Below are 14,147 nucleotides of genomic sequence, written 5' to 3'. Positions count from 1 at the left end.
TATGAGTTAAGAGCCATCACCATAAATGAGGTTATACATTTTTAACAGAGCGTATGCCTGACTGCCTTGCTCTGAGACAAAAGGACAGGCCGTCAGGCACCTTCAGTAGCTGCAATGCACTTATGACACACAGCCCACGTGTTGCCTCGGATGCCCGGTGACGACGCTTCCCAGTCTCCTCCTCTTTCTGGCGGTGCTATTGAGATTACCCTCGGGGGTTTCACTCTTCCGCTAAGGCTGTAGGAAGCTGAATGTCAGTCATAAAAATCTCCCCACTCTTTCCCATTTTGTCGTGGAGTGGAATCAGGACGATTCAATAACCACACCCCACCCTGTGACGAAATGGGAAGAGTTAAAAAGAGTACAAGATACTGCGTATTCCTTGTTCTGTAATGCCAGGCCATACCCACTTTCATTTTTTTAAATTACTACACAATGGGACAAAATGCTGCATTCCAGCAGCTATGAAAGGAGTTTAGGAATAATCTTTGTCTGCTGACAGAAGGTAAAACTGATATGTTCGTTTCAGCCCTGCTGTCAATACAAGTGAATTGGCAAAGTTGCGAAGCAGGTATGAAAGTGACCTCCAGATATGACCCACAATAGGACTAGATCAGTGCACTTTGGGGTATAATAAAAAAGTAAGTTGCAATCTTTACCTTCTGAGTGCCTATATAGCAAAGATAAAAAAAAACCTGTTCAAGTATTGGTTTTACTTTCACTTCCCCGTCTCGTTAAGAAATATGCTCACTGGAAGGATCTTTGTTTTATTCAACCTAAAGGCAGCTTTTTATTCCTTTCCCAAGTTCCTTATCCACAACAGATCAAGGCCACTGCAGTAGCCATTTTTTAATGTTTCTCAATGTCATAGTGCTTCAACGTCAAGGCCTTACACTGTCAAAGAGTTTCAACCTTATGTCTGGAAATTAGGAGAGAAGGTCTCAGTAAGGTTTGCTGCAATAAGCAATTTCTCTCTTGTCTGAGTCCTTGAAGCAGAAAAGAAATCAAGAAAAGATATTCTTTCAGAAGGAAAAAAGCAGCATTTCTAAGAACACAGGGCTTGCTCAGAAGTGAAATCTGTCTCTACACTTTAGTCTCTTATTTGGCATTTCCTAACAAATTCAACATTGCAGCAAACAAGATAACTTTATTCTAGCACCTTCTCACATGAAAACATATGTCAAAAAATGCCTAATTCATAGCTGAGTGAATACTTGAATGAATAACTGATGTGAACAAAGAGAAAAACTAACAATTTACCACACACAAAAATAAAATGAAAAAAGATACAGAATGCTTTGAGACATTAATAGAAATAACGAAACAGCTCCAATGGTAAAATGAGTTAGATTTCTAAACAAATTATAGCAATTTACATATTCAGTTCCTGGCTGATACTGGACCAAGGTTGCTGGGTGATTGATAACGAACACTGGCATTAGGGTTTTGAGGGCTTTGTTATATTGAGTGGGAAAAGTGATAAAATATGCAGGTTTTGAGATAGAAAAAACTGGAGCACAAGATTTCATTCTGTACCTTTGGTCAGTGGCGTAGGGAAAGGGTTACGGACACCAGATAAGGTTTTCACATACTTTACCTATTTTAATTATTTGGACAGCATGTACTGGTAGAAATCGCGCCTTTGATTAAGTTAAAGCCATTTGCTTTGCTAATGGTATTGTATTCTAGCTTTGCATTATTTAGTGTATATTTGTGATATGTGCATATATTTGCTCTCCTCTCGCTCCTTTCGTTTGCCTTATGTTATTGTAATCCTCATTACATGAAAGTAACAGGCGAGACCTATTGCATTTTCAATACATGCATATATATTTATCTTAATTGATATATATATATATGTATGGAATATGCTACTTAACAGTATGCATCTGTTCTTGGCATGTAGAGCTGCAGATCCACACACTTGTGCATAGATCGCCATCTGGTGTTGGGCCCTGATGTTTGCAGTTGTTTTTCCTCTTGGAAAGTCTTTGGAAGTCACGAGGTCGGTGACTCCTCCTTTGGATCGTATTGCGCATGGGCTTCGGCTCCATCCTCAGATTGCTTTTCGCCAGCAGGGAAATGATGGAGCGTAGTAATAAACAGTGAAGATACCCATGTGTGTTGTATCTAAATAAGATAAACTGGAACAGACAGGAGGTGGGTGGGTGTGTGTAGATCTTCAGCTCTACATGCCAAGAACAGAGTCATACTGGTAAGTAGCATATTCCGTTCGAGGCATATGAGCTGCAGATTACACACTTGTGCATAGATTATATAGCAGTACCCACCCTTAGCGGCGACCACCCGTATCTGTTGCAGTGGTTTGAAATAATGTTTTGAGTACAGCCTGGCCCACACTAGCTTGTTGCTTAGTTTGCACATCTACACAATAGTGTTTAGTGAAAGTTTTCGGTGTTAACCATGTAGCTGCTCTGCAGATATCATCTAATGGGATGTTCCCTAAAAATGCCATTGAAGCCCCTATTTTGCGTGTAGAGTGGGCTTTAGGGGGAACGGAAAGCGTTTGTTTTGCTTTGTGGTAGCAAATCTGAATGCATTTGACAATCCACCTGGCTATTCCCGACTTGGAGATGGGGTTGCCCTTGTGTGGTGGAGAGAAAGAGACAAACAGCTGTTTGGTCTTGCGGAAAGGTTGTGTTCTCTGTATGTAGTAGAGTAAGGTTCTTTTGACATCTAGTGTGTGAAGAGCTCTTTCTGCAGCGTTTTGTGGTTGCGAGAAGAAAACTGGTAGTTCTACCGCTTGGTTTATGTGAAAAGGAGAACTGACTTTAGGGAGGAATTTTGGGTTGGTACGGAGAACAACCTTGCTATGGTGCATTTGCAGAAAAGGTTCTTGAATGGTAAGTGCTTGTATTTCACTGACCCTTCTGAGGGAAGTGATGGCTACAAGAGTTCACATTTGTGCAGAGGTTCGAAGGGAGGCCCCATTAGTCTGGTGAGAATGATGTTTAGGTTCCACACAGGTGAGGGTGGCAGTCTGGGTGGAATTATCCTTTTAAGGCCCTCCATGAAGGCTTTAATGGCAGGTACTCTAAAAAGTGATAGATGTTGCCTGTTTTGCAGATAAGCTGCTATGGCTGTGAGGTGCAGTGTAATAGACATATAGACTAGATTGCATCTTTGCAGGTGTAGTAAATAGCCTATGATGTGTTGAATGGACACATCTAGGGGATTGATGGTATTGTTGTGACAGTAGACAACAAAACGTTTCCACTTGGCGGCATAGCACGCTCTAGTGGTGGGTCGCCTAGCTTCTTTGATGACGTTCATACAGTCAGGGGGAAGGTTGAGGTAATCGAATTCTAGGATTTCAGGAGCCAGATCGCTAGGTTGTGCTGAGCTGTGTCCGGGTGTCTGATCTCTCCATGGTTCTGGGTTAGGAGGTGTAGAGAGAGGTAACTTTTGGTGCGGTACTACAGATAATTCCAGAAGTGTGGTGTACCACGGTTGTCTGGCCCAAGTTGGATCTACTAGTATGAGAGTGAGGGAGTGTTGTTGTAGTTTGTGCACCACTAATGGAATGAGTGGGAGAGGCGGAAAAGCGTACGCAAATTTGCCTGATCAGTTCATCCAAATCGCATTGCCTTTGGACAATGGGTGTGGATATCTGGCGGCGAAGCTTGGGCATTTGGCGTTTTCGTGGGTCGCAAAGAGGTCTATTTGTGGATGCCCCCACAGTTGAAAGTATGGGTGAAGAACTTGTGGATGTAGTTCCCACTCGTGGATCTGTTGTGTCTGTCTGCTGAGTAGATCAGCCATAGTGTTTTGGACTCCTGGGACATGTTGGGCCAGGAGAAAGATTTTCTGGGGTATGGCCCATCTCCATATAATCTGCGCTCGCTGAGAGAGCTGTGGAGAGTGTGTGCCGCCTTGTTTTTGAATGTAGTACATGGCTGTCATGTTGTCTGTGCGAACTAGGACTGCCTTGCCTGAAATCTGTGTCTGGAAGGATTTCAGGGCCAAGAATATTGCTAGTAACTCCAGATGGTTGATGTGGAGTAGCTTTTGTTGAGGTGTCCATCTGCCCTGCATTGTGTGATGTAACAGGTGAGCTCCCCAGCCAGAGAGCGATGCGTCCGTTGTCAGTATTATCTGAGGAACCGGATCCAGGAACGGTCGCCCTTTGGAAAGGTTTTTGGTGGTCCACCACTGCAGAGAGCGATGGGTGCGACCGTCTACCAACACCAGATCTGTTAATTGACCCTTGGCCTGGTTCCATTGGTGCGCTAAGCACTCTTGGAGAGGACGCATCTGGAGTCTTGCGTGAGGTACTATGAAGATGCAAGAGGCCATCATCCCTATTAGTTGCATGAACACCCGAGCTGGAAGGGAGTGTTGTGCTATGAATTTTGCGCGTAGAGCCTGAATGCTTGCAGTCCTCGAAGGATTGGGGTAGGCGAGCACTTTTGAGGTGTCTATAGTGGCACCTAGGTATTGTTTCATGTGGGATGGTTGGAGATGGGACTTTTCGTGGTTTACCGTGAAGCCCAGTTGGTGAAGTAGTTGGATAGTGGCATGCGTGTGTTGTACACACTGGTTGTATGAGCTGGCTTTTATTAGCCAGTTGTCTAGGTATGGGAATACATAGATGTGTTGTCTCCTGAGGTGTGCTGCCACGGCTGCTAGGCACTTGGTGAATACCCGTGGTGCTGTTGTGACTCCGAATGGGAGTACCTTGAATTGGTAGTGTTAGTTGTCAACTACGAATCTGAGGAACTTCCTGTGAGCGTGGTGTACAGGAATGTGGAAGTAAGCGTCGTTTAGGTCTAAAGTGGCCAGGAAGTCGTTTTGGGAGAGCAGGGGTGCTGGATTGTTACCATGTGAAAATGGTCCGAGTGTATGTATGCATTTAGGGGCCGGAGGTCTAGGATAAGCCGTAGAGTCTCGTCCCTTTTTGGTATAAGAAAATATAGGAAGTAAACCCCCAGATTTCGTTGGTTGGTAGGAACGTGTTCTATCGCCCCTTTTTGTAGGAGGGAGATTACCTCCTGCTTTAGTAATGCTAGATGTTCCTGTGACATTGGGTGTTGTCTGGGTGGAATGTTTGGGGGGGTAGATATTGGCTCTAGGCAGTAGCCTGACCAAATTATTTGTGTCACCCATTTGTCTGAGGTGATGGTAGCCCAGACATGAAGGAAATTTTGGAGTCTGCCCCCGACCGGAGTGGGATGGTCTGTGGGTAGTGGAGGGAAGTCATTGGGCAGGTGTGGGGGCAGAGCGGGCGGTGTTTGTTTTGCCTCTGCCTTTATTATTGTTGCCCCTGTAGCTGCCTCTTTGGTAACCCCTTGTGAAGGTAGATTGGGTAGGACGTGGAAGCGGTATCAGGGGAGTAGCCTCTGGATGTGCTCCGAAAGGAGGAACGCCTGGGAGGGTGTGATTGTAAGGCTCACATAGATTTCACCGTGTCAGTGTCTTTTTTCATTTTTTCTAGGGCCTCATCCACTTTTGGGCCGAACAGATGTTCCTGGTCAAAGGGATGGTTCAGGATGGAAGCTTGCACTTTTGGTTTAAATCCTGAGATCCTGAGCCAGGAATGGCGGCGGAGGAGGACGCTAGTATTGATGGCCCTGGAGGCGGTGTCTGCTGCATCTAGGGCACAACGGATGGAGGTATTAGTGATGATTTTACCCTCCTGAATTAACTCGTTTGCCCTGTTTTTGTATTTGTCAGGGAGGTGTTGCATTATGGCTTCTAACTCGTCATAATGGGCCCTGTCATATCTAGCCAGTAACACTTGTGTATTGGCGATACGCCATATGTTGGCAGCTTGTGATGCAGTGCGCTTGCCGGATGCGTCCAAGAGTTTTGACTCTTTGTCCGGTGGTGGTGCATCGCCTGACGTCTGGGAGTTGGCCCTCTTCCGTGCTGTGGATACTACCAGGGAATCTAGGGGTGCTGGCCCTCTGATGTAGGAGGGATCTGTAGGGGTGGCTTTGTATTTTTTGTCAATGCGCGGGTTAATAACCCTGGCTCTGACTGGGTCTTTAAAGACCTCTGGCGCATGTTTTACAACTCCTTTGAGCATGGGCAGTATGGAGGTGGCCCTATGCGTGGTGTCAAAAGTATCGAGGAGGAAATCCTCCTCCACGGGGTCGGTATGGAGATCTACCCCGTGATAGTGTGCCGCCCTCTGGAGTAAATGGTTGAACCCCAATGAGTCTTCTAGGGGGGATAGTCTCAAAGGATAGAGATCATCTTGTGGGACGTTAGAGATGTTGGGTTGTTATAGTCGTCCCATGGGTCTGGGGAGCCTGTGGGAGTGGGGTCTCCTGTAGGTAAATCATGGGGCACGTCCCCTATGTCATCATATGTATCGTCATGATCATGATCATCCGGAGGGGGTGTTGGGGAATGATGAGGAGGGGGTGGAGAAGGTGGAGGGGGAGAAGGTGGAAGGGGTGGAAGAGGTAGGGAAGGCATTCTGAAAGGTGATGTAGCAGAGTCCTTCCTCTTTGGGTGTGGAGCTGAGGTAGGTTTTTCCAGCTGTCTCTTTTTGATGCTGAGCATCAAATGTCCGGTTTTGGGATCCTTGGTCAATGTCTTTTGCAAGGGATCCGGTGTAAAAAGTTCTTCTGAAGGTGGTTTATCCGTCGGCGCCGAAGGCGTTGGGCCGTTAGTTTTCTGGCTTTAGTGTCCTGTTTGGAAGTATGCGGCTTGGAAAGGGCTTTTTGTTTGATCGGTGCGGAGATGTGTTTCGGCTTCGAGATCTCGGTGCCGGTGGCCTTGTGTTCCATTGTCGGTTCCAAAGAGGGAGTCGGTACTGAGGTGGTGGAACTGGGTTTCAGCACGGAGTGTTTCGGTATGGGGCTTGGTGCCGAAGAGGAGGCCATTTTCTTTTTCGGTGTCGGTGCGGAGGAGTGTTTGTCGGCACCGACGGTGGGCTGGCACGATCCCGAGCCGCCGGAAGGCTTAATCAGCTTCTTTACCGGTCCCGAAGGTGCGGTCGTGGGAAGCAGTGTCTTTGGTCTTACCTAGGCCCAGAGGCGAAGGCATGACCGAAGCCTTTTTCGGTGCCGGAGAGGGTGTGCGGGGGGGGGGGCAAATGGGTACTCACGACCCTCTGTACCGGAGTGATGTCCTCCACATCTGAATCGTCGGCTTCGGAGGCGCTGACGAGGCCCTCGTCGGTGTGGTGTTCTTCTGGAGCGTCGACGCCCTCTCCGAAGAGGTCATCTGGAATCGCCGTCGACGAGTGCGCCATGGTCCTTCTTGCTCTTCGGTCTCGAATCGTTTTCTTGCACCGGAAGGACTTGCACGCCGAGCAGTCTCGAGCCTTGTGTTCAGGGGAGAGGCAGAGATTACATACTTCGTGGAGATCGGTGTGGGGGAATTTGGACCCACATCGAGGGCACTTCTTGAAGGGAGTCCTTTCCATGAGCCAGGACCGGAGCTTGGGTAGGTCCGAAGGCCGGCGTCGACGACTGGAACCGAAGGTATTGATCGATGAGAGCCGCGTCGAGTGTGGAGATTGCGATCGAAACAATACCGCAAATTGGGGTGAGGATTGCGCGTCGATTGAACTGGAAACCTGTTCGGAACCGGAGCGCGAAGATCACATCCGAGCCCGATGGCGGAAAAAAACAATCTGAGGATGAAGCCGAAGCCCATGCGCAATACGATCAAAAGGAGGAGTCACCGACCTCGTGACTTCCAAAGACTTTCCAAGAGGAAAAACAACTGCAAACATCCGGGCCCAACACTAGATGGCGATCTATGCACAAGTGTGTAATCTGCAGCTCATATGCCTCGAACATATATATATATGTATATATTTATACATATATATATGTAAGTTATATGTCTGCATTTATATGTATAAATGTATATATGCCTGTTTTATGGAATTTACTACTGAAATAAAGACCTTTGACTGACTGATATGAGTGTTAAAGTACTGCATGAAGGGCGATTTGTAGGTTAAAGAAAGACTGTACCCTGGTGGGCAAGAGGCTTCTTCTAATACTACTTTAGAAGTGTCTGTATTATGGAAGCGAATAACTTGCAGCATTTACAAACATTCCGAATCTCAAAAGTATTTGCGCATATAGGCCAGACTTGCACCTGATTTTATCCGTGAGTAAAAGTGCACTTTTTCAATTGACCAGATATGCTTTCATATTATTTAACTGACTTGTGTGTGCTTAAAACTATGAGCAAGAATAGAGAGTGAATTTTGCAGGCTTGGAATGTCATGTGATTTTGTGAATGCCAACAAATAGATGTTCATAAACTCCTCCGACTTCCTTTTCGGGAAAATATTAGAAGTTTGCTTTTAGTTTCTCTTCTTCAAAGAGGGTATGGAAGGGAACATCTTTCGAATTGGTGTGGCTATGAGGGTTGTGGTCAGACTTAATCCTAGTTAACTTTAATGAATTCAAAAAAGTAGTAGTCTATATCCCTACAAGGTTGAAAACCTTGGCGTGTATATTTTCTCTTTTTTTGAGAATCAGGCACAAACAGAAACTGTGAAACCATCAATTGTATGAAGTATATAAAGAGTGCAGAGAATGTGTATCGACTGCCACTTTAAAATAGAATTCCTTGTGCCATTTCAATGTTCCTTTGGTCATATTCCTTGTTGGGGAACAGCTCGCGGCACAGAGGTACCCCCACTCCTTTCTGGGAAAACAGCTCCGGGCACAGAGGCACCCCCCACCCTTTGTTGGAGAACAGCTCCCGGGACAGAGGTACCCTTCTTGTTGGGGAACAGCTCGTGGCACAGACGTACCCCCACTCCTTTCTGGAAGAACAGCTCCGGGCACAGAGGTACACCCCTTGTGGGAGAAGAGATCCCGGCACCAATGTACCCTCCTTCTGGGAGAACAGCCCTCGCACAGATGTACCCCCTGGTGGGAGAACCACCGCTCCCGGCACAGATGTACCCCCCTTGCTCGGGCTGTAATCGAGGGAGGCGCAGTCGCTGAGGTCACTGTTAACTCTCTGTGTGCCCCCCGAGTCTCTGAATGAGGGGTTCATAACTTAGCGGTGACAGTTGTTTTTGGACCTGCCCCCTTCTCAAAGCGCAGAGATTAAACAAGACGCGGGAGAGACTGTTTGGAAAAGATGGGATTTTGTAAATAAAGCAGGGGTTCGCCCCCAAGGGAGGGGCTGCAGGCCCTCTGCCGGAGCTCACTGTGGAGGGGGGGCAACAGAGCAATGGAGTGGAAATAAAATCATAATGAACACATCAAAGAAGGGAAAATATTTACGCTGTGGAAACAACGCGACATTAAGAACATGGTGGGAACAATAATATGGGAGAAAGAAAGTAGAAACGAACAACTTAAAAATGCCTCTTTGTGCGGTGCACAGAAGAGGGATCCGCATCAGATCGGGCACGTACTGTGCTCAGATCCACACCCAGTGTCACAAAGTCTGTCTGTGACTATCAGATGCTCTCAGCGCTGGCTCCCAGAGTGCCCCGCGCAGCGGGCGTGCCGCTGGCGTGCCTAAGGCAAGCCCGTCTGCGCTCGTCTGCGTCCGGACGCTGCTGGCTGCCAGGGAATGCCGCCCGTTTATACTCAGAGACCCCCGCTGCCTAGGCTGATTTATTCCAATGAGAGGCTGGTGGAACTCGGGCATCTTGCACCTTGTATAGGAGGGTTAATCAACCTCCAAGCAGGGAGTGCCTTCCTGTCAATGTTAGATCCATTCCAAAACATGTGGCTGAAATTTGGGATTTACTAGATGAAGCTAGGCTTGACATATGTCTCTTTACTGAGACTTGGTTGAATAATGAAGCGACCCCTGCACTGGCAATAGCATTTCCAGCTGACTACTCAGTGGTTTGGTTGGACAGATCTAGAAAGCGGGGTGGAGGTCTGGCCATCGCATCACGCTTCCCTTATCATATTAAAACCCTAGATACTGTCTCCTCCTCCAATCTAGAGTTATTGATATTTAGGGTATTGCGGGGCCAAACCATTGAATGGGCGGGTGCCCTAGTGTACCACCCTCCTGGAGGTAACGAGAGAATTTTGCTCTACTTGGTTAGAAAGGCTGGCCCCGTACATGCTCCAAGCGGACAGGTTCTTGCTGGTTGGGGACTTTAACCATCACCTGGAGGCTCTCTCAGCACAGAATCTGCCTGTTTGGTAGCAGCAATGGAATCTCTTGATCTTTACCCTAGAATCACTAGTCCCACTCACGTGGCGGGCCATGTGCTGGACACTGTTTTTACTAATATCAGTGAGGTGGTGGTGGAACCCCCGCAGAAGATGGGCTGGACAGATCACTCAGCTCTCAACTTCTCGTGGGTGTGTACGTAACTATCCAGTCCCCCACACAGTCATAAGGACCGCCATAGACCTTGGAAAAAGGTGACACCGGCTGCTTTCCGTCGGGCCTTTATCTCTCCCATATTCGAGGAGGGCGATGACGGTGATACTGCTATAGACAGGTTCGAAGCCGCCATAACTAAAGCCCTAGGCTCTATTGCTCCATTTAAGAGGGTAAAGATTCAGGTGAGGGCAGCGCCCGCCCCTTGGTATTCAGACAGTCTCAGAAGAGAGAAAGCCTCTTGTAGGGCCAAAGAGAGAAGATGGAGAAAGTCCAAGTTGGAACAGGATGAATCGCTCTATCGAATCGCACATAGAGCTTACTTGAGTAGTTGTAACTTAGCTAGGAGATCTTATTTAGGCTCCCGTATCATGGAAGCTAAAAATTCATCTTAGGAACTCTTTACTATTTTAAAGGAGTTCACCAACCCTAGGGCCAATAATCCGCTCCCACCGCCTACTCCGGCATTATGTGAGAACCTAGGGAGCCATTTTACCAACAAAATCGATGTGATTTATCGTCCCTTTGGACCTGAAGAGGGCGTTCATGGCAAAGCTCCCATTTTGGAGAGTCAGAGTCCATCAAGCCTAGAACTCATCCCCAATGTTACGGGGGAAGAAGTTTGTTCCCTACTAACCCTAGCGAAATCTGGCTCCCCATCAGATCCGGTGCCTCCTGCTGTATGTCAGCACTATCCCCAGTCCTTGCGGAGGCTCTTGCAAATGTTTGTAACATCTCGCTTGCAACTTCCACTGTCCATTGTAAGTGGAAAAACCCACGTATAAAACCCTTCTCAAGAAGGCTCTAGCTGACCCCACCGATCTTCAGAATTTTAGACCTAGTTCTCTTCTGCCGTGTTGCGCAAAAATCATAGAGGCCTTAGTCAACCGGCATCTCTCCCACTATCTGGAGCAGAATAACATACTGGACACTTCCCAGTTGGGCTTCCGTGCCTCATATAGCACGGAGGCGGCATTGTTGGAGGTTATGGACACTATAAGGATGTCCCTGGATAGGGACATCCCTGTCATGTTGGTGCTGTTGAATCTGTCGGCTGCCTTTGACACCATCTCCCATCAGATCCTTTTGGACCGGTTGCGAGAGATTGGTGTCAGAGGCGGGGCCTTCAAATGGATCCAGAGCTTCCTGGTGGACAGAACTCAATGTGTCCAGCTTGGGTCCTTGGTTTCTCAAACCACGAGTGTTGACAAGGGGGTTCCACAGGGCTCAGTTTTGAGCCCCACCTTGTTCAACATATATGTGGCCCCCCTAGCCTCAATTATCAGGAATTGTGGGTTTGAAACCATATCTTATGCTGATGACACCCAGGTGATAGTCCCTATTGAGAAGAGTCCTGCGGTCACCAAACTTAAATTTAGACACTGTATGACCAGCATAGAGAGGTGGATGAAGAAGATCTTTCTCCAGCTCAACTCCTCTAAGACTGAGATAGTTCTATATGGTAAAGCGAAGGAGATGTGGACCCCTGATTGGTGCTCATCAGAGCTAGGAGACGCGCCCACCCCTAGAGGATGGGCCAAGAACCTGGGCATAAAAATTGATAACAACTTATCAATGGAAGAGCAGGTAAAATCGCAGGCACCTGCTTTGGAACCATGCAAATGCTCAGAAGGATCTTTCCGTGGATTCCGTTCATGGCCAGACAGACTCTTATCCAGTCGCTCTTGGTCAGTCGACTGGATTACGGCAACTCACTGCTGGTCGGGATGAGGGAGGATCTGGCCACTAAATTACAAGTGGTCCAAAACACGGCAGCCCATCTTGTTCTTAACAAGCCGGCACGGACCCCCTCGTCACCCCTCCTGCGCCAATTGCATTGGCTCCCCATAAAAAAATCGATGCACAATACAAATGAGTAAATATAAATATAATATATGGACACAGAAACAGCACCCCAAATATTAATTTTCTGGCTGTTAGCATGTGTGTACCATAGTTGGTAGGAGACGTACAAGAGGAAAGAAGAACCGGAAGACAGCAGAACACGAGTGATGGGAGAACTGGGAAAAAGAAAAAAAAAGAAGAAAGGAAATGGGAAGCGGCGGGAGAACAATGAAAAGAGGGGAAAGTCTAACATGATGGCGGTCGCCAGTCTGGGTGGGCGGGGCCAAAAGGGGACAAGGCGGTAACCCAAAAGCCCGATTTTCAATCACGCGCCAGCGTTTAACATAAAAGATGACGCGTGCCAATTGAAAACAAGGGCGGGGCTTAAAGTCCCTTCCGAAACTGTATTGATTCCAAAAGGCCCTCGCATGGCGAGTGCAGCGCATGCGCGCTGCTAGCGCCAGGCGAGACCTAAAAAGGGGTTGGTATTAGACTGTGGTGATCATGGAGAAAAGGACCTAATCTCTCTAGGAGACAGCAGTGATAATGCTGGGGATTGTTCGAGATGGTGGTGAAAACGTCCTGGCAGTTGTGGAGGACTAAGGAGCCTATTAGGATCTCGGGCGGATCGGATCCGCCCACCAAAAGTTCCTCTGTCACCCCCGCCATATTAGTATGGCGAGGGGCACCGCGGCGGATAAAAAGACCATCTGCCGCTTTTCCGCCGGTCGGATTGCCAGCCGTGCGGAAAAGGCACATACTATGATGCCTGCGGTGGAATGCCTTACCAAGGCCATGGAAAGGCATGCGGTGAATGACATTGGGGGCCTGTTGGGGGCCTCCGGGGGAGGGTTGGGGGTGGTTGGCTGCAGTGGGGGGTACCCCCCTTCATTGCCATACACAAGGTGGCAGGCACCGCGCGGTGCCTGTCACGTTGTGCATTGCAATGCACAGCATGCCAATTTAACATTGCGGAGGGTGCTGCTTACAGCACCACCCGCCGCAAGGTTAAATACCAGAATGTGCCCGCCACTATGGCGGGTGCATCCTAATTAGCCTAGCGGGACCGCCGCACCTATGGCAGTCGGTCCTGTTTTTCCTTTATGGTGTCCGCCTGCCATCGTAATGGGGCCCTAAGTGAGAAATACAGTTCAAGACAATTGAGCTGGCATTTTTTCAGAACATGAGAATGTAATTCCATCACTAAGATCTGATAATAATTCACATGCAAGTTTCAAAATAGAGACCAAAAACACTTACTGAAGCTCCATGAGTGTCTTGTTATATCTCAAACTCTTTGCCATGCTTACTGTGCCCAAGTCACTCATGTTGTTATCTGTCAGATACAGGATTTTTAGGCTTCTGTTGTTTTCAAGACCTTTGAAAATGTGTTTAGTGCCAGAGTCTGCTAGACAATTTGTTCCCAGCCTGTAGAGAACACATTTATGAAAGATTAGTATAAATCCCACTTTTATCAATAACAACTGGCAACAAAGGCCCTTTTACAATGACTAATGCTCTACAGTTTCTCTTTACACAAACTTAAGTTCTCATCTCTTTTAAGAATACATTTCCAACCAATGAAGACAACAGTAGGAAACATGAAGTGGTATTTCAGTAATAAACTAATGGGATCCAAGGCCAGCAATAAAAAATGCCCTGGTATTAGCCCATGGTGCATAAGCATATAAACTCAATATGTGTACGGACTGACAAAGATAATTGTGAAAGCAATAGAGAGCTACTGCACATTTTACAACACATTTTGCCAAATGTTTTGCACTAAACAAAGTAGATTTTACAGAGAGTTCTCTCAAACTCACAACATTTACAGTACTTCAAGGTCTCTTACAATATCAAGAAGCATTATTCCTCCACAACAGCAACATTGTCAGTGTCGATCATAAACTGTGTGCCTAATAGAAACAATGGATGTATAGAAGACAGAGCTCAATAGCAAAGAAGGCGTTTGTATCTAATATAGAGGACCCACTTTAAAA

General features: G+C 47.3%; 1 protein-coding gene across 5 annotated transcripts in view; it reads right to left on the bottom strand.

Moving 5' to 3' along the window:
* The window catches only part of LOC146855745 (NACHT, LRR and PYD domains-containing protein 5-like), a 561,293-nt gene that overhangs the window by 62,094 nt on the left and 485,052 nt on the right, over positions 1-14,147 (bottom strand). For all 5 annotated transcript variants that reach the window (XM_085653658.1, XM_085653660.1, XM_085653661.1 and 2 more), the window contains one exon: positions 13,408-13,575. In XM_085653658.1, coding sequence (XP_085509784.1) covers positions 13,408-13,575 — 168 coding nt within the window. The remainder of the gene's footprint in view (positions 1-13,407; positions 13,576-14,147) is intronic.

The sequence above is a fragment of the Triturus cristatus genome, chromosome 4_1 (genome assembly GCF_964204655.1).
Source record: "Triturus cristatus chromosome 4_1, aTriCri1.1, whole genome shotgun sequence".
Lineage (NCBI taxonomy): Eukaryota > Metazoa > Chordata > Amphibia > Caudata > Salamandridae > Triturus > Triturus cristatus.
The sequence above is the reverse complement of the archived record's forward strand: the minus strand, read 5'-3'. Positions and strand labels throughout refer to the sequence as shown.